Source organism: Ovis aries, chromosome 1, assembly GCF_016772045.2.
Source record: "Ovis aries strain OAR_USU_Benz2616 breed Rambouillet chromosome 1, ARS-UI_Ramb_v3.0, whole genome shotgun sequence".
In the NCBI taxonomy this organism is placed as follows: Eukaryota; Metazoa; Chordata; class Mammalia; order Artiodactyla; family Bovidae; genus Ovis; species Ovis aries.
In genome coordinates, this window is record NC_056054.1 from 66,623,926 (window position 1) to 66,645,494 (window position 21,569).

The 21,569-nt window shown below is 38.6% G+C and overlaps 1 protein-coding gene across 2 annotated transcripts in view; it reads right to left on the reverse strand.

Annotated features, from left to right (window-relative positions):
* Positions 1 to 3,558: 3,558 nt before the first annotated feature.
* LOC101103547 (guanylate-binding protein 6-like) overlaps positions 3,559 to 21,569 on the reverse strand; it is a 39,004-nt gene continuing 20,993 nt past the window's right edge. Inside the window, exons 4-11 of one of the 2 annotated variants that reach the window (XM_060400674.1) lie at positions 17,608 to 17,717; positions 17,217 to 17,413; positions 15,410 to 15,655; positions 9,831 to 10,111; positions 8,157 to 8,330; positions 7,734 to 7,836; positions 7,179 to 7,372; positions 3,559 to 6,253 (exon numbers count right to left, since the gene is read on the reverse strand). In XM_060400674.1, coding sequence (XP_060256657.1) covers positions 6,029 to 6,253; positions 7,179 to 7,372; positions 7,734 to 7,836; positions 8,157 to 8,330; positions 9,831 to 10,111; positions 15,410 to 15,655; positions 17,217 to 17,413; positions 17,608 to 17,717 — 1,530 coding nt within the window. In that variant the 3' untranslated portion in view covers positions 3,559 to 6,028. Of the gene's footprint in view, positions 6,254 to 7,178; positions 7,373 to 7,733; positions 7,837 to 8,156; positions 8,370 to 9,830; positions 10,112 to 15,409; positions 15,656 to 17,216; positions 17,414 to 17,607; positions 17,718 to 21,569 lie in introns of both variants that reach the window. The other variant, XM_027964734.3, reaches the window with a different exon arrangement.

Below are 21,569 nucleotides of genomic sequence, written 5' to 3' on the forward strand. Positions count from 1 at the left end.
AATGGTGAAAAATTGAAAGCATTTCCCCTAAAGTCAGGAACAAGACAAGGGTGTCCACTTTCACTGCTACTATTCAACATAGTTCTGGAAGTTTTGGCCCCAGCAATCAGAACAGAAAAAGAAATAAAAGGAATCCAAATTGGAAAAGAAGAAGTAAAACTCTCACTGTTTGCAGATGACATGATCCTCTACATGGAAAACCCTTAAGACTCCACCAGAAAATTACTAGAGCTAACCAATGAATATAGTAAAGTTGCAGGATATAAAATCAACACACAGAAATCCCTTGCATTCCTATACACGAATAATGAGAAAGTAGAAAAAGAAATTAAGGAAACAATTCCATTCACCATTGCAACGAAAAGAATAAAATACTTAGGAATATATCTACCTAAAGAAACTAAAGACCTATATATAGAAAACTATAAAACACTGATGAAAGAAATCAAAGAGGACACTAATAGATGGAGAAATATACCATGTTCATGGATCGGAAGAATCAATATAGTGAAAATGAGTGTACTACCCAAAGCAATTTACAAATTCAATGCAATCCCTGTCAAGCTACCAGCCACATTTTTCACAGAACTAGAACAAATAATTTCAAGATTTGTATGGAAATACAAAAAACCTCGAATAGCCAAAGCAATCTTGAGAAAGAAGAATGGAACTGGAAGAATCAACTTGCCTGACTTTAGGCTCTACTACAAAGCCACAGTCATCAAGACAGTATGGTACTGGCACAAAGACAGACACATAGATCAATGGAACAAAATATAAAGCCCAGAGATAAATCCACACACCTATGGACACCTTATCTTTGACAAAGGAGGCAAGAATATACAATGGAGTAAAGACAATCTCTTTAACAAGTGATGCTGGGAAAGCTGGTCAACCACTTGTAAAAGAATGAAACTAGATCACTTCCTAACACCGCACACAAAAATAAACTCAAAATGGATTAAAGATCTAAATGTAAGATCAGAAACTATAAAACTCCTAGAGGAGAACATAGGCAAAACACTCTCAGACATAAATCACAACAGGATCCTCTATGATCCACCTCCCAGAATTCTGGAAATAAAAGCAAAAATAAACAAATGGGATCTAATTAAAATTAAAAGCTTCTGCACAACAAAGGAAAATATAAGCAAGGTGAAAAGACAGCCTTCTGAATGGGAGAAAATAATAGCAAATGAAGCAACTGACAAACAACTAATCTCAAAAATATACAAGCAACTTATGCAGCTCAACTCCAGAAAAATAAACGACCCAATCAAAAAATGGGCCAAAGAACTAAATAGACATTTCTCCAAAGAAGACATACGGATGGCTAACAAACACATGAAAAGATGCTCAACATCACTCATTATTAGAGAAATGCAAATCAAAACCACAATGAGGTACCACTTCACACCTGTCAGAATGGCTGCGATCCAAAAATCTGCAAGCAATAAATGCTGGAGAGGGTGTGGAGAAAAGGGAACCCTCCTACACTGTTGGTGGGAATGCAAACTAGTACAGCCACTATGGAGAACAGTGTGGAGATTCCTTAAAAATTGCAAATAGAACTACCTTATGACCCAGCAATCCCAATTCTGGGCATACACACCGAGGAAACCAGAATTGAAAGAGACACATGTACCCCAATGTTCATCGCAGCACTGTTTATAATAGCCAGGACATGGAAACAACCTAGATGTCCATCAGCAGATGAATGGATAAGCAAGCTGTGGTACATATACACAATGGAGTATTACTCAGCCGTTAAAAAGAATTCATTTGAATCAGTTCTGATGAGATGGATGAAACTGGAGCCAATTATACAGAGTGAAGTAAGCCAGAAAGAAAAACACCAATACAGTATACTAACACATATATATGGAATTTAGGAAGATGGCAATGACGACCCTGTATGCAAGACAGGAAAAAAGACACAGATGTGTATAACAGACTTTTGGACTCAGAGGGAGAGGGAGAGGGTGGGATGATTTGGGAGAATGGGAATTCTAACATGTATACTATCATGTAAGAATTGAATCGCCAGTCCATGTCTGACGTAGGGTGCAGCATGTTTGGGGCTGGTGCATGGGGATGACCCAGAGAGATGTTGTGGGAAGGGAGGTGGGAGGGGGGGTCATGTTTGGGAACGCATGTAAGAATTAAAGATTTTAAAATTAAAAAAAAAAAGTAAGAAGAATTAATAGTACAACTGGTTGAAACTAGTAAGACTTCATTCACCAATATAATAATGTAACTCTTCTATTTTAAAATGAGTATCCTTCTTCAGATATTAAATTACCCACTTCTGAGGCTTCATAAAAAAAATAAAAATAAAGCCTTATATTGTTTCGAGATTATTTTCAATCAATGTTATTTTGATCAAGAGAGCTTGAGAGGTTTGCAAAAGCAAATTTTCTATAGTCATTATTTTTTTTCATTAACCACTTAATTTCTGTTTGCCTTTCCAATGCCTATTTCAGAGGACATGAATAAAAATGTGTCATTTAAATAAAAAAATAAATAGGAAAATAAGCAGAATCCGGGACTAGCAGAGTAAATGATACAAATTATTGTGGAGATAAAGAAAATGAATGACATAAAAATAATACAATAATTTTTTTTAAATAGTTAGTTCTTTGAAATAATCAATAAACAAACCCTCGAGCTAGTGAAAGTGAAAGTTGCTCAGTCGTGTCTGACTCTTTGTGACCCCATGGACTGTATAGTCCATGGAATTCTCCAGACCAGAATACTGGAGTGGGTAATCATTCCCTTCTCCAGGAGATCTTCCCAACCCAAGGATCAAACCCAGGTCTCCTGCATCTCAGGCAGATTCTTTACCATATGAGCCACCAAGGAAGCCATACTGTTCTTTAATGGGTGTGTGAATTAATCAGTGTTAGCAGTGACCACAGCCATGAAGTTAAAAGACACTTGCTCCTTGGAAGAAAAGCTATGACAAACCTAGATAGCATATTAAAGAGTAGAGACATCACTTTTCTGACAAAGGTCAGTATAGTCAAAGCTGGGTTTTTCTAGTAGTCATGTACATTGTGAGAGTTGGACCATAAAGAAGACTGAGCACTGAAGAATTGATGCGTTTAAACTGTGGTGTTGGAGAAGACTCTTGAGAGTCCCTTGTACTGCAAGGAGATCAAACCAGTCAATCCTAAAGGAAATCAACCCTGAATATTCATTGGAAGGACTGATGCTGAAGCTGAAGCTCCAATACTTCGGCCACCTGATGCAAAGAGCCAGTTCATTGGAAAAGACCCTGCTAATAGAAAAAGACTGACCACACAAGGAGAAGAGGCGGCAGATGATTAGCATCTCTGACTCAACGGACATGAGTTTGAGCAAACTCCAGGAGATAGTGGAGGACTGAAGAGCCTGGCGTGCTACCGTCTATGGGATTGCAGAGTCGGAGATGACTTAGCTATTGAACAGCAACGAGGCAATTAACAACCTCTAAAAGACTTTTCTTTCTTTAATGATCACTGCATGTTGGTTCTATTATTTTTATTGAAAGGAAATAAACACAGTATTTCAAAGGAATGTATGCACTCTCATGTTTATTGATGCATTCCTCGCAGTTAACACCATAGGGAAACAACCTGAGTGCTCACTAGGGCTTGAAAGAATAAAAAAAGACTTGACACATATACACAATGGAATACTATTTGGCCACAAAAAAAGGAGGATATCCTGTCATTGGAGACAACATGGATGGACTTCTAGAACACCTAAGTGAAATAAGTCAGACAGAGAAATACAAGTACTGGATGATATCCCATATGCATCCAATTTGAAAATGTCAATTTTTTCTTCTTGCTCTTCAATTCAGAGCATCTCTAAGGAATTAGAACAAATATTTGATTTGAGTTGTCAGTGGAAACAAATATTTATATAGTACAGTTTGCCTTTACATTAAACTTTTCAATTTATTGGTCACATATTCATTGATACAAAGTTTCTTCCTTTAAAAGGGCAAACCCGATCTTCCTTTTGAACACTTGAGGCCACAACTGGATGGAGCCATTTAAACTCTTCAGTAAAGATATGTTAACATCTTTGCAGAGGCACAGACTGTGATACATGAAGGTGTTCTGCCAGAAAAGTTTCTTTCATTCTGTTAGCCTTAAATCACCTTAGAGACATTATCTGGTGTCTAAAATCTGAAGTATTACCACAGACCTTTTGAGTATTCATGTCTTTCTGGCAATTGAAACAGTCACACATGTATCCATTTTTTGTTTTTAAAGCAGATAATTACTCTGTACATTCTTTGTCTAAACATACCCTATGGAGATATACAGAAAAAATATATAATTGTTCCTGTACTCAGAGGAACTTTACTTTTATTTGAAAATAAGTACCAGAGTTAGTTACACCTGGTCACATCCAACTGGCTGCCATGTCCAATCATGTTATCAATTGAATGCTTGTGTTCTTCAAAATTCATCTAATGAAATCCTAAATGCCAAATTTTCCCCAGTATAATGTTATCTGGAACTGAGGCTTTTAGGAGGAAATCAGGCATGAGGTAGAGACCTTCATGAATCTGATTAGTGCCCTTGAAACAAAAACATAAGAGTTTTCTTTCCTTTTCCCAAAATGTGAGGACATAGCAAGAAAGCTACCATCTGTAAAGCTGGAGTAGGACGCTTACCAAGAATCCAGCAGTGCTGGCACACTGCTTTTGGACTTACAGCCTCCAGAATGGGAGGAATAAACATTTGCTTTGCTAGCCACCCAATCTATGGTAATTTGTTATAGCAACCTAAGATAAGACAAACTATGATGCTCATTACTATCATTGTATGTACTTGACTTCTGATTATTTAAATGCCAACACCTGGCCTCCATCGTCAGGGCACATCATCTCCATAACATCAGGGCACCCAGTTCTGTCGTGGTACATCCCCCCTTCTGCACGTGCCTACTGCAGCCTGGCCACCACTGAACATTCAGCTGTGATGGGATTCCTCTCACCAGGGCATATTCTTAATGTTTAGTGATCTGCTTCTGCTATCTGAAAAGTATAATTCAATCATAGGAAGTAAATACTACTCTAGCTGTGGTTTCAAAGGGTAACAGGAAAGTTTATACCTTATTTTTGAAGCACATACAAGGAATTAAAAACCAAGGACAAAATGAAAGCAAGGTTAGGATGCAAATTTTATACTCTTTAGTATTCTGATCTAATTCATTGAGTAGGCTAATGTCATTTCTAGAGGCAATGAGCAATTTCATCATCTAATAGCAAATTTCACATTTGTTTGCTAGTATTATAATTGTATTACATTTTATGCTTTCCTAGTAACTTATTTACAAAATGGTAATACAATCTTTCTGAAATATGGAGTATATAATGAAAATCATGTGTCCCTTCCCACATGCTGTTCTCCTCAGAAAGAACCAATGATTCCAATTTCTAATGAATCTTTCCAGAGATGTTTTATCTCGATATACATATGGGTGCACATACCTTTTTACTGTGAAAATATTATCCATAATATTTGTACCTTATTTTTTCACTTTATAGTATATCTTCAAGTTTGTTCTATATTCATACAAATAGAGCTGCATTGTCCATTTATTGGCTAAATACAAGGTATTTCAGTATTGCACATACATAAAGTATATTACCAATTTTTATAGATGGACATTTAACTAGATTCCTGATGGACATTTAACTAGACTCCAATCTTTTGCCTTTAAAAGCAGTGCTTCAGTGAACCTCTTTCATGTATGTATGTATATATACATATATGTGTCTGTGTGTGTGTGGGTGGGTGCTCACATATATAATACATGATTTTCCACATATAGATACATATCCTAAAAGTGAACCTGCTATTTCAAAATGTCCATACATTTGTTTTATCTAATATGGGCCAGACATTGATATCCTCTAGTAGCCACTTTTATATTTGAAGCTTTGCTGAACAAAAGTGAAAAAAGCATGCATATCAAAAAGAAGCCAGAACATATATCCATGCTCTATAATTTTTTGAAAGGAGAGCTACTTTTTAAATAAAGAGCCTACCCCTTTCACAATCTGCCCAAGAAGTTTAGCTGGAGAACTCAATATTGAAGTGAGCTCATCACCAAATTTGTCCAAGGCTTTTGTAACCCAGGGAGTATCCTCTTCTTTAGTATCATCAATCATATTTTTTAACTGATTTATTTCTTCACTCATCAACTCAGATTTCTCTCTAAAACCTTCATTAAGCAGAGTTTCTTGGACCTAGAAATAAAGCAGAGAGGGAAGTAATATGTTTTAAATTCTCATTTTTTTCAAAGACTACATTTTGCATTAAAGAGCTTTGTCAAACTATCTTTGTTTTACTCGTAAAATTGTTTTCTCTTACTCAATCATGAAAGGAGATTTTTGTAACAGGGACTATTTCCTGGTTTTGACAGGAACATTAAGAGAAAGTGTAGTTTACAGCCTTGCTAATATTCACACACTATTGGGTTTTGCCAGGAGGCTAAGCCTCACATGAGGACAAATGTTATGCATTTCAGATAAATGTTATGCATTTCAGAGGTAACCTTGGATCAAACTGCAATAATTCTAAAGATGATAAGAATTCTAGAAATCTGTTATAAGGACATCCAGGTGGACAATGAGAGAATTCTCTATATGCCACACAGTATCTTAGGTATCTATCCACCCCTGGAGACAATGCAGCAAGTTTAGAAGCTGCCACATCCCAGTGTTTTTAAGTTTGGACATTTTTTATAGTTTTATCTCAGCATGGATCTGTCTCTGGGCCTATAGCTGAGAACAGAGTTCCTGGTAATTGGCAGGGATCCTGAAAGCAAACCAGTTGCTGCTTATACTAAATATATGCTGTTGCAATATCTGTCTAATTCAGCTTCACAGGATCATTTAAAATTTCCCCAAATAGCTACTTAAACCCTATTTATAATTTCCAAGGGTTTGAAGTATCAATACTCATCCTGAAATCTCCAAAGTCTACTACATATATAGTAGAAATTAAAGCCTTCTTTTCTAAAACAGGAATAATTCTAAGGGTTTTAATGAATCAGAAGCAGTAAATGGCAATGATGCTTCCTCCATGGTCTTGCTGTAAACTTCACCCATCCCTTCCTTAGGTCCCATGGTAATGACCATCAAGCACAACTAAGGCCACAGCCTGACTCACCTTCAGCTTATGCTCCAACATCATGTTCATCTCTCTCAGTAGGTTTTCTCTTTCCTTCTCCAGCTTCTCTGTCAGCTGGGCTATGTTTTCCTGGAAACTCTTCTGTTGTGCCTCCATCTCCTGCTGCTGCTCCTGCAGTTTCTGTTTCAGCAGATCCTGTTCCTTCTCAGCTATTTCATTCCTGGCCCGCATTTCTGCCCCAGGAAGGTTCAGAAAGGAATAAAAGTAAGATGAAGACAGATCTTTATGCTGAGAGCTCAGAGACCAAACCAAATTAGAAAGAGAGGAGAAATCTCTGAATTCCCATTGCCATACCCCACACCTCAAATCCTGTGTCCACACCATCCAGAGCACATTTCAGAATGTAATGGGAAAGACTCTTTTGGCTGACATCTAACCACATCCAACCACATCTCCTCTTGCTGTTTTCAGATGTAGTAGAGTTGTTTCACAGGAGAGGAAGTTCCTTGTATCAGGAAGACTTTGCTCTCGTACCTATTAGAGGTCACTGCAGGAACCTACCCATCCCACTGTGAGCAGAGTGCTACCCCATACCTGCTGCAGTCTTCTCCCCATCAGTGAGTGCTTTATCTGCCTGCAGGATGGATTTCTCTAATGCTTCTTGTGACTGAAGAAAGCTCTGGAGGACTTCATTTGCCTGGGGAACCACAAAGGAGCATAGAACTTAGATTTCCACTGAGAAGATTAGTGCTGCAAAAACATGTATGTAATTTTTGTTTCATGTTTAAAATTCTGTGGCGGCTCCCTACAGCAAGTCCAGGCTCCATACTCATGTTTTGAGAATACATATCTCTACTCTACTCAGGAATAAATTTCGAGTAGTGGATCATAAGAGCTAAAGCTGTCATGATATCTCCATGCTCTCTCATTACCCACACCTAGTTCTGTGCTCTCAGATTTTCAGGAGAACCCTCTAGACTCTATTCTGTAGACTCCCCATGCTCTATGTGTCCTCACCTTCACTCCTTTTCTGGGCACTTGATGATAATCCTGTTCAAACCTTTCCTTCGCTTTCCTGTAGAGTTCATAACCTCCAGGAACAGAAAAAGTGCCCGCTGAAATACTTTCCATTAGGGTCTTGGAAATCTCATCAAGTTTAACCTGGCAGTATTTGACAGATGCCTCTTCATTCTGCAACACAAAATCCTCCTTCTTATTCTTTATGATTTCCTGGAAGTGAAATGTAGAGGGATGTCACCAGAAGAACGAAAAAGAAGAGATAAAATTTCAAAGAATTTGATAGAAAGAATGGTCTAACTGCTGTCCTCATGAGAAAAATATTTTGCTGGAGGACACGAAATTAAAATCTGCAAGCAATAAATGCTGGAGAGGGTGTGGAGAAAAGGGAACCCTCCTACACTGTTGGTGGGAATGCAAACTAGTACAGCCACTATGGAGAACAGTGTGGAGATTCCTTAAAAAATTGCAAATAGAACTACCTTATGACCCAGCAATCCCACTGCTGGGCATACACACCGAGGAAACCAGAATTGAAAGAGACACATGTACCCCAATGTTCATCGCAGCACTGTTTATAATAGCCAGGACATGGAAACAACCTAGATGTCCATCAGCAGATGAATGGATAAGCAAGCTGTGGTACATATACACAATGGAGTATTACTCAGCCATTAAAAAGAATTCATTTGAATCAGTTCTGATGAGATGGATGAAACTGGAGCCGATTATACAGAGTGAAGTAAGCCAGAAAGAAAAACACCAATACAGTATACTAACACATATATATGGAATTCAGAAAGATGACAATGACGACCCTGTATGCAAGACAGGAAAAAAGACACAGATGTGTATAACGGACTTTTGGACTCAGAGGGAGAGGGAGAGGGTGGGATTATTTGGGAGAATGGCATTCTAACATGTATACTATCATGTAAGAATTGAATCGCCAGTCTATGTCTGACGCAGGATACAGCATGCTTGGGGCTGGTGCATGGGGATGACCCAGAGAGATGTTGTGGGGAGGAAGGTGGGAGGGGGGTTCATGTTTGGGAATGCATGTAAGAATTAAAGATTTTAAAATTAAAAAAATAAAAAACTAAAAATAAATAAATAAATAAAGCAATCATAAGTTCTGGTTTACTCCCAACCCTGAAAACTCTCTGAAAGACCACAGGAAAGTTTCTCAACCTCCCTTCAGGTTCTTCATCTGAAATGTTGGTGTTGCATTATCTAATCTCTACAGTTCTTGCAGCTATAATAGTCATTGATTCTATATTCAATGATACAGCAAGGAGCAACCCAGGTTGAGAATGGTCTGGCATAAGGGTCTGATTAGAGAAATTTGGATTCTTCTTCATGGGATGATGTTCACAGAAAACTAAAGCAACTTAAGAATGACTTTTGGGTGTTCCAGACATACTTGGAATCCAAAGACATATATACTTTAGGAGGGTATATATTCTGATTTTTCATCAGAAAACTAGAGAGATTTCTAGATAAACTACTGAGGTTTAACACAATAAAACACAAAATATACTCCTTTGTAACTCTATCCTTCCTGAGAACACAGACTACTTTTGAGTGAAGGGTGAGACATGTGGCTGGTAATGGCATTTCTACGTTTCATTCATCAAGGGGAGGATAGAAATGGTAAATATTAAGACAAATTACCACAAGATTCTTCTGGAACTCATGATTTTCATCCTTGAAGGAGTGCTCCATGAAGATGGCAATGGCTTCCTTCTCACAGGCTGCATGCACCTCCAGCAGCTCCTGGAACGTGTCTGTGGGGAGGCTCAGTCGCTGGGTCATCTTCTCACTGTAGTGGTCAGCTGCCTTTTGCACAGCTGCTGAGTTCTCCAGCTGGGCCAGAGATGTGACTGCATTCTCCAAACAAGGTACAGCTCCACTGTTGATGGTATCCACATAGGTCACAACCAACTTTCCCAGCCCTGAAAAGGCCATCAAATTTAAGGAATAAATATCAAGTCATTGGTCCGTAAAATACAAGATTATGGGATTACAATTCTAAAGGCTCTCCCTCTCTCTCTCTCTCTCTCTCTCTCTCTCTCACACACACACACACACACACACACACACACACACACACACAGAGCCATATCTCCTTTTACTATCATCACCTTTGTTTTCCTACTGACTTCACTTTTATGGTTCTTGGGGCTAAAAAAATTGAAAATCTACCTGCATCCAACATATTAAGGAGTATCTGAAAAATATACTATCCTACTAAAAACTTGAAAGCAAAATACCTTACATAGGTATTCAGATAAGACAGGGTATATCAGATTTTATTTATACCTAATTCTGAGGCATTAAAGGTACTTCCAGAGATTTATAGGCTGTTACTGATATTTGAACCACACAAAACTCTCAAAATATTTTTTATTTTCTCCTTGCAAAGAACTTTTATTGTATAAGGTTTCCCCTGAGAAAATGGTATATTCTGTTTTTATACTGAGACAGTGATTTTTATTCTGAATAGAGAAATTTTTCAGATAAATGGAAGTCACAGATATCAGTGACAAAATTTGCAGTTTATGGGAGAGATTTATAATCCCCAGATATTGTTCAGTTGCTCAGTCCTGTCCAACTCTTCATGACCCCATGGACTGCAGCATGCCAGGCTTCCCTGTCCTTCACCATCTCCTAGAGCTCAAACTCAAGTCCATTGAGTCAGTGATGCCATCCAACCATCTCATCCTTTGTCATCCCCTTCTCCTCCTGCACTCAATCTTTCCCAGCATCAGGGTTTTTTCAGTGAGTCAGTTCTTTCCATCAGGTGGCCAAAGTATTGGAGCTTCAGCTTCAGCATCAGTCCTTCCAATGAATATTCAGGACTGCTTCCTTTTAGCATTAACTGGTTGAATCTCCTTGCAGTCCAAGGGATTCTCAAGAGTCTTCTCCAGCATCACAGTTCAAAAGCATGAATTCTTTGGCGCTCAGCCTTCTTTATATGATCCAGCTCTCACATCCATACATGACTATTGGAAAATCCATAGCTTTGACTATACAGACCTCTGTCAGCAAAGTAAGGTCTGTTTTTTAATATGCTGCCTATGTTTGTCACAGCTTTCCTTCCAAGGAGCAAACATCTTTTAATTTCATGGCTGCAATCACCATCTGCAGTGATTTTGGAGCCCAAGAAAATAAAGTCTCTCAATGTTTTCATTGTTTCACCGTCTATTTGCCATGCAGTGATGGGACCAGATGCCTTGATCTTCATCTTCTGAATGCTGAGTTTTGAGTGAGCTTTTTCATTCTCTTCTTTCACTTTCATTAAGAGGCTTTTTAGTTCGTCTTCACTTCCTACCATAATGGTGGTGTCATCTGCATATCTGAGGTTATTAATATTTCTCCCAGCAATGTTGATTCCAGCTTGTGCATCATCCAGCCTGACATTTCGCATGATGTACTCTGTAAATAAGCTAAATAAGCAAGGTGACAATATACAGCTTTCTGTAGTCTTTTCCCAAATTGGAACCAGTCCATTGTTCCATGTCCAGTTCTAACTGTTGCTTCTTGAGCTGCATAAAGATTTCTCAGGAGGCAAGAAGGTGGTCTGGTATTTCCATCTCTTTAAGAATTTTCATTTTAAAAAAATTATTTATTTATTTTAATTGAAGGATAATTACTTTAAATATTGTGATGGTTTTTTACCATATATCAACATGAACTGGCCATGAGTATACATGTCTACTCCCATCCTAGCCCCCTTCCCACTTCCCTCCCCACCCTATCCCTCTGAGTTGTCCCAGAGCACCGGCTTTGGGTGCTCTGCTTTATGCATCAAACTTCCACTGGTCATCTGTTTTACAAACGGTAATGTACACATTTCAGTGCTATTCTCTCAAATCATCCAACTCTCACCTTCTCCCACTGAGTCCAAAAGTTCTTTATATCTGTGTCCCCTCTGCTGCCCTACATGTAGGATAGTCGTTACTGTCTTTCTAAATTTCGCAAATATGCATTAGTATATAGTAGTTGTCTTTCTCTTTCTGACTTACTGCACACTGTATAATGGGTTACAGTTTCATCCACCGCATTAGAACTGATTCGAATACATTCCTTTTTATAGCTGAGTTTTTCATTCCAATCCCAAAGAAAGGTAATGCCAAAGAATGCTCAAACTACCGCACAACTGCACTCATCTCACACACTAGTAAAGTAATGCTCAAAATTCTACAACCCAGGCTTCAGCAATACGTGAACCATGAACTTCCAGATGTTCAAGCTCGTTTTAGAAAAGACAGAGGAACCAGAGATCAAACTGCCAACATCTGCTGGATCATCAAAAAGCAAGAGAGTTCCAGAAAAACATCTACTTCTGCTTTATTTACTATGCCAAAGCCTTGACTGTGTGAATCACAATAAACGGTGGAAAATTCTGAAAGAGATGGGAATACCAGACCACCTGACCTGCCTCTTGAGAAACCTATATGCAGGTCAAGAAGCAACAGTTAGAACTGGACATGAAACAACAGACTGGTTCCAAATAGGAAAAGGAGTACATCAAGGCTGTATATTATTACCCTGCTTATTTAACTTATAGGCACAGTACATCATGAGAAACACTGGGCTGGAAGAAGCACAAGCTGGCATCAAGATTGTCAGGAGAAATATCAATAACCTCAGATATGCAAATGACACCATCCTTAAGGCAGAAAGTGAAGAACTAAAGAACCTCTTGATGAAAGAGAAAGAGGACAGTGAAAAGACTGGCTTAAAGCTCAACATTCAGAAAACTAAGATCATGGTATCCAGTCCCATCACTTCATGGCAAATAGATGGGGATACAGGAGAAACAGTGGCTGACTTTATTTTGAGGGGCTCCAATATCCCTGCAGATGGTGATTGCAGCCATGAAATTAAAAGACGCTTACTCCTTGGAAGGAAATTTATGACCAACCTAGACAGCATATTAAAAACCAGAGATATTATTTTGTCAACAAAGGTCCTTCTAGTCAAGGCTATGGTTTTCCCGTAGTCATGTATGGATGTGAGAGTTGGACTATAAAGAAAGCTGAGCACCAAAGAATTGATGCTTTTGAACTGTGGTGTTGGAGAAAACTCTTAAGAGTCCCTTGGACTGCAAGGAGATCCAGCCAGTCCATCCTCCCATCCTCAAGGAGATCAGTCCTGAGTGTTCATTGGAAGGACTGATGTTGAAGCTGAAATTCCAATACTTTGGCCACCTCATATGAAGAGTTGGCTCATTGGAGAAGACCCTGATCCTGGGAAGAATTGAGGGTGGGAGGAGAAGGGGATGACAGAGGATGAGATGGTTGGATGGCATCACCAACTCAATGTTCATGAGTTTGAGTTAACTCTGGGAGTTGGTAATGGACAGGGAGGCCTTGTGTGCTGCGGTTCATGGGATTGTAAAGAGTTGGACACAACTAAGTGACTGAACTGAAATGAACTGAATATTCCATTGTGTGTATGTACCACAACTTCCTTATCAATTCATCTCTCAGTGGACATCTAGGTTGCTTCCATGTCCTAGCTATTGTAAGCAGTGCTGCAATGAACACTGGAGTACATGCATCTCTTTCAATTCTGGTTTCTTCAATGTATATGCCTAGCAGTGGGATTTCTGGGTCATGTGGCAGATCTATTCACAGTTTTGTAAGTAATCTCCACACTCTTCTCCATAGTGGTTGTACCAGTTTGCATTCCCACCAACAGTGTAAGGGGGTTCTCTTTTCTCCACATCCTCTCCAGCAGTTATTGTTTGTAGACTTTTTCATGATGGCCATTCCGACCAGTGTGAGATGATACGTCAAAGTGGTTTTGATTTGCATTTCTCTAATGAGAGATGTTGAGAGCATCTTTTCATGTTTTTATTAGCCATGTCTATGTTTTCCTTGGAGAAATGTCTGTTTAGGTTTTTGCTCAGGTTTTTATTGGGTTGTTCATTTTTCTGGTATTGAGCTACATGAGTAGCTTGTGTGTTTGGGAGATTAATTTTTGTCAGTTGCTTCATTTGTTATTATTTTCTTTCATTCTGAATGCTATCTTTTCACCTTGCTTATAGTTTCCTTTTTTTGTGCAAAAGTTTTTAACTTTAATTAGGTTCTATTTGTTTATCATTTTTTTCTTTGTTCCGCATCCTATCTTTGCTTTTATTTCCATTACTCTGGGAGGTGGGTCATAGAGAATCTTGCTGTCATTTATTCCAAAGAGTATACTGCTTATATTTTTCTGTGTCTGTGGAGGCTCAGTCTCTAGGTCATCTTCTCACTGTAGTGGCCAGCTGCCTTCTGCACAGCTGCTGAGTTCTCCAGACGAACCAGAGTCATCACTGCATTCTCCAAACTAGGTACAACTCCACTGTTGATGGTATTCACGTAGGTCACAACCAAATTTCCCAGCCCTAAATAGGTCATCAAATTTAAGGGATAAATATCAAGTCATTGGTCCATAAAATACAAGATTATGGGATTACAATTCTAAAGGCTCTCCCTCTCTCTCTCTCTCTCTCTTTCTCTCTCTCTCTTTCTCTCTCTCTCTTTCTGTCTCTCTCTCTCTCTCTCTCACACACACACACACACACACACACACACAACACACACACACACACAAACACACAGAGCCATATCTCCTTTTACTATCATCACCTTTGTTTTCCTACTGACTCTTCACTTTTATGGCTCTTCAGGCCTTGGGGCTAAAAAAAATAGTTAAAAATCTACCCGTATCCAACATATTAAGGAATATCTGAAAAATATAGTATCCTACTAAAACCTTAAAAGCAAAATAGCTTACATAGGTATTCAGATAAGACAGGGCATATCAGATTTTATTTATTCCTAATTCTGAAGCTTTAAAGATACTTTCAGAGATTTATAGGCTGTTACTGATTTTTGAACCACACAAAACTCTCAAAATATTTTTTGTTTTCACCTTGCAAAGAACTTTTATTTTATAACGCTTCCCCTGAGAAAATAGTATATTCTGTTTTTATACTGAGACAGTGATTTTTATTCTGAATAGAGATATTTTTCAGATAAATGGAAGTCACAGATATCAATGACAAAATATGCAGTTTATGGGAGAGATTTATAATCCCCCAAATAAGACAATTATAAAATATGCACATTTTTTTCATGGAGTGTGAATATCCATAAGCCCAGAATTCCATATAAAATCCAACAGAAATACTGAAAAACACATTATATAAAATATCTGCAGTATGTTGCTACTCATAATAATAGGACAAAAAGACTTACAATTTCCAGTGACTGGTACTCCCTCTCTGAGTGTCTTGGTTTTTGCATTGGTGAAGATGTAAGAACAGAATTCTTTTGTTTTTTCCTGGAATTTAGGATTCAGTTGGTTTTCAGACGCATTCTCAATATCAGCTAGGAGTTTTTTGTCATTTGTTGGTCGGTCAAAGACAAAACACTTCCTTGTTGGAAAGAATTCCCTGATGCACTCTCTGCATAAATTTGATATTTGTACGTTCATATTCTTGCCTAAGGGACAGAGAAACAGAGATTAAAGCAGAGACAGTCTTGCAGCAAGAGAGGCAAAAATGTTCATGACAGAGTTTGTGTATTCTTGTTGACTTTTATGGTAATAACTCCTTTAAAACAGACATGCAGTACTTCTTAGCACATCAGACATAATCTATGACTGTCTATATCAGACACCAATGATATAACCAGAGAGAAATTTGGGGAGATGTCTAATCCAGTAAAAGAAACCTATGGCTAGCATCCCCAGAACTGAACATGGTAGAATGTTTCTTTATTAGATGTTTGCTGTACTAATGGTTAAAAGAATAAAAGGTCAAATGTAAATGTTTGCTCTACTTAGTCTTATGTGAGAAATGATCTGTGGGACCAAAAAGAAGAGCCACAAACAAGATAGTGGGCAATATCAGAAATGTTAGGAACGAAATTTGATTATTGAAGGAGAACTATTTTGATGTTAAAATTATTTGTACAAAGCTACATATTTTAGCAAAAACCTCTGAAAGGTAAGTGTAACTAAACTGATATTTTAAGATATCACCATAATCTATAAACTCTTTGTGATAAAGGATTATGTTTGATTTGACAGTGGTTCTGTCTAGTCCATTTTCCAATAATTTTTGAAAACCATAAATAGAAATATTAAAGCAAGAAATAAGTAGATTAGAATTAATATTCCTCTCAGGTTTCACAAGGTGCACATCACTATGAATGTAACCCTTTCCACTAACAAGTTGGTGGTGGACATTTAGTCACTAAGTTATGCTCGACTCTTGCAATCCCATGAACAGTGGCCCACCAGGCTCCTCTGTCCATGGGATTCTCCAGGCAAGAATACTGGAATGGGTTGCCATTTCCTTCTCCAGGGGATCGTCCCGACCCAGGAATTGAACCTGCATCTCTTGCTTTGCAGACAGATTCTTTAGTAACTGAGCTACGAAGGACGCCCTTAAACTAACATACTATTTGCAAATTATATAATGAAAAAGGAAGTGGGAATTAAAAGAAGCTGTGATTTGAAAATGAAGTGAACATTCTGATAATTATCAGAAATATTGTTAAGTCATAGATTAAAAAGCACACTCCAGGTTTATTTAGAACATAAAGTCATTTTGTAGATGATGTAACTATACAAGAATTAGAACAATTTATCCCTTTTTGAGAAAAATAACATGTAACTGTGTGATTTTTTTCACTACACAGACTTTTCTTTGTAATTTCTTATATTGCAATTATCTAGTATATTGTTTTCCCTACTGGAGAAAAGCAGAAACTAAAATAGGAGCACAAGTGTCTGACTTCAGAAGGATTTAGCACTGAATGTAATCTCGGTGATAAATTAAAAATTGCATAAAGAAAAAATTGGCCTTTGAATAATTTAACTCATACTTTTCTTAAGGAAACTTAAAGTTCAGTCCCTAGAGCTTTGCAACCCACTTTCTAAGCACCATTTCTACAGATGTTAATCTCAGATATAAATGTGACCCTAGAGATGATGGAAAGTACTTAGTAGATCCCACGCTCTATTCAAACACCCAATGCCCAGGCCATGCCCTGTAACCTTTAGCCAGCTTCAAGGCATTGTCCAGGTATTGATCTTCTGTGATAGGATGACCATTTAACTTTAGCTCCAGGGTGAAATCCCGTACAGCCCATATAAAGTCTGGAAAGAAAGCCACAAATTCTGTACAATCTTCTTCTCCATCAGGGCTGGGAGAGGACTTGGCTTTGATTAGTTGTGTGAGCTCTGTCACATAACTAGGACTTGATTAAGGAAAAGAAATTCCTTACTCACAATTCCCACATTCCTAATAAAAATTAAAAGCTTTCTCTTTAGTTCTGAGTCCCCTTTGCACCATTAAAGTCAACTTTGTGACCGGGAAGGAAATGTGATTCCATCTCCATCCCCATAAACTCAGTGAAGCTTGATAGTTCAGTTCCTAGAAGGATACTGCAGGTGCTCCAGGGCCTGGTTGTTGATGGTGCTCATACTGTTATAGATAAAGGTGCTGCACAGAAGCACGGCCAAAGCAAAGATCCATGAGTCATTCTTGGAATCACCCTAGAGAGCACATTAAAACAACAGATTTAAGAGTTTACTTGTAAATTAGAAATTTATTCATAGACTTATTCTATCATGTCCTTATTTATTATTTCAGCTGGCCTAATCACCATGCCAAGAAATTGTTTGAAGACAGACATATTGGCTTTGACAATTACAAAGGCATTTCTTGTGATTACAATAGTGAGTGAAGTGAAGTCGCTCAGTCGTGTCCGACTCTTTGTCACCCCATGAACTGTAGCCTATCAGGCTCCTCCATCCTTGGGATTTTCCAGGCAAGAGTACTGGAGTAGGTTGCCATTTCTTTCTCCAGGAAATCTTCCTGACCCAGGGATTGAATCCAGCTCTCCTGCATTGTAGGTAGATGAGTTACCCTTTGAGCCACCATGTTTTCAAATAAAAGAGGATTCTTCATAGGGATTTTTTTGGTCCTCAATTAAAGGAAATAAAATAACAGTACTGGTGTACAGTTATTCTTTGATGAATGTTAGAACATATTCATTATGCACACATGTATTAACCATAAGTGATATAAAATAAACATAGTTGGCACAACTGGGTATTTAAATTATATCCAAACAATAAATAAGCTACTGCACATTTCCCAATATTCTTAGATTCTTAGATTTTACACCTAAAAGAACAAAAAAAGTTCTCCACATAACTGGGTAGGATTCTTAAGAAAAGGAAGAAAAGAAAGGAAATGGGAGGCGACCAACATCCTGGTGGGGAGCTGACGGAAAAGAGAGGTTACCATACCCAAGGAAGCTTCCTCACCAGTGGCGAGATCAGTTGAAAAAGTAGGGGAGTTTGGGGGCTATTGAGTAAAGTGCAGATGGTGGTCTGTGGCAGGCAGAACAGAGAGAGAGTTATACAGATGGTCCATGCCACAGCCGTGTGTGCTCCAGCCTGAGATGTGTTTCTGCCAATGGTGGGGTGGACTGGGTGTTGAAGCGTGGGGTTTGGAGCACGAACCTGGGAAAAGGACTGCTGCAGGCTGCATGGAGACAGCCTGAGGGGATGGGAGTGAGGAGCTCCACAGGCAGGAATACTCTTCCTCTAAATGCTCTTAGAGGAAGCACAGACTGCCAAGGGAGCAAGGTGCCACTGTTGAGTAGCACACAGAGGGCAGGGCCACCATCATGGCCTCTCTCCCCAAACTCCAGCCCCTGACTCTGTGGGCACTTGGAGGACTCCTGTCAAAGCAAGTGTGTGTGCCCCAGTCATTGCTGCCTTGTCCCACTTACAACTGAGTGAGCATGTGTTCCTGGTCCGTAGCAACCTCTTGCCCCTCCCTCCTTAGTGAAGAAATGTGGTCTAGTCAGTAGCTGCCTTCACCCTCCTCTCTCCTGGGTGGTGTTGAAACCAAAGCTGAGCCCCAGGGGCTGTGGGGCTAAGGAAGAACTGAAACTTCTTTTTATAGCTGCAGAAGCCAAGGGTTAAACCCCCATGAATGGCTTGGAAAAAGTGCCTATAGAACATCTGAATGGACCGTGAGTGCTCCCACAACTGAGATGGGTCTCGCTTTAGTGACTGTGGACTGTGGACCCTTCAACATGGCCCCTGTCCTCCAGGGGGATAAGACCCAGCTCCTCCCACCAGAGGGCAGACCCAGTCCCTCTCAACAGGAAGATTACATAAGCCCCTGGATTAAACTCACCCACCAAGGGACAGATACCAGAAGCAAGAAGAACTATGACCCTGCAAAATAAGACCACAAGCAGAGTAGGTGAGAAAAAACAGAGATTACAGAGATTATATTACAGAGATTATATTACAGAGAAATACCATGCAGACAAAGAAAGAAAGTGAAAGTGAAGTTGCTCAGTTGTGTCCGACTCTTTGTGACCCCCATGGACTGTAGCCTACCAGGCTCCTCTGTCCATGGAATTCTCCAGGCAAGAATACTGGAGTGGGTTGCCATTTCTTCCTCCAGGGGATCTTCCCGACCTAGGGATCAAACCCAGGTCTCCCACATTGCAGGCAGACACTTTACCATCTGAGCCACCAGGGAAGCCTAGTGCAGACAAAGGAGCAAGGTAAAAACCTACAAGACCAAATAAATGAAGAAGAGACTGGCAATCTACTTCCAAAAGAATGACTTCCCTGGAAGCTCAGACAATAAGAAATATCTGCCTGCAATGCAGGAGGCCTCCTTTCAATCCCTAGGTTAGGAAGGTCCCCTGGAGAAGGGAATGGCTACCCACTCCAGTATTCTTGCTTGGAGAATCACATGGACAGAGGAGCCTGGTGGGCTACTGTCCATGGGGTCACAAAGCTGAATCAGACTGAGCAACTAACACTTTCACTTTCAAAGACAGAAAAGATGATTCAAGAAAAAGAAAGGAGGCATTAATTGAGAAGATAAAAGAAATTTTTAATAAAGATGTAGAAGAACTAAAGAACAAACAGTGATGAATAATAAAATAACTGAAATTTAAAAATATATACTAGTAGGAATCAATAACAGAATAACTAGAGCAAAAAAATACATAAGTGACCTGGAAGACAAATGGTGGAAATCTCTGCTGTTAAAACAAGATAAAGAAAAGAAATAAAAAGAAATGAGGAAAGTCTCAGAGATCTCTGGGGCAACATTAAATGTATGAATATTCTAACAATAGGGATCTCAGAAAAAAGAGAAAAGGTATGAGAAAATATTGGAAGAGATTTTAGTCGAATTCTCTAACAAGAGAAAGGAATGGTCACCCAAGTCCTGGAAATGCATAAAGTTCCATAAAGGATAATTTCAACAAGAGACATGCTGAGACATATATTAAACAAATTAACAAGAGTTAAATACAAATAAAAATATTAAAAGCAGCAGGGGGAAAGCAACAAATAACACACAAGGGAATCTCCATAATGTTATCAACAGATTTTTCAGCAGAGACTCAGAAAGCAAGAAGGAAATGGCATGATATATTTAAAGTGATGAAAGGGAAAAACCTACAACCAAGAATATTATACCTAACAAGGTTCTCATTCAGATTTAATGAAGAAATCAAAAGCTTTACAGACAAGCAAACCTAAGAGAATTCAGTGCCACCAAACCAGCTTTGCAACATATGCTAAAAGAACTTCTCTATGTGGGAAACACAAGAGAAAAGGGAAAAAAGAAAGGAAACAAAAAAGACCAACAGAAAACAAACACAAAACAATTAAGAAAATGTTAACAAAAACATATATATTGATAATTACATTAAATGCAAATGCATTAAATGCTCCAACCAAATGATATAGACTGGATGACTGCATACACACAAGGCCTGTATAAATACCATCTACAGGAGACCCACTTCAGACCTAAAGAAACATACAGACTGAAAGTGAGGGGATGTAAAAAGACATTTCTTGTAAATAGAGGTCAAAAGAAAACTGAAGTAGCAATACTCATATCCAACAAAGTAGACTTTAAAATAAAGACTGTTATGCAAAATAATGAAGGATACTACATAATGATCAAGGGATTCAATTCAAGAAAAAGATAGAACAATTGTATATATATATATATGTATGTACCAAAACAGGAGCACCTCAATACATAAGGCAAAGGCTAAAATCCTAAAAAGGGGAAATCAACAGTAACATAATAATAGTGGGGGGCTTAAATACTCCACATACACCAATGGAAAAATCATCCAAACAAAAAATCAAGAGGGAAATGTAAGCCTAAGATGACAGACCTAAGCCTATTAGTCTATTAGGCCAGATAGACTTAATTGATATTTATAGACCATTCAGTCCAAAGGACCAGGATACACTCTCTTCTCAAGTACATGTACAACATTCTCCATATTATAGATCAAATGTTGCATCACAAATCAAACCTCAGTAAATTTAAGAAAGGTG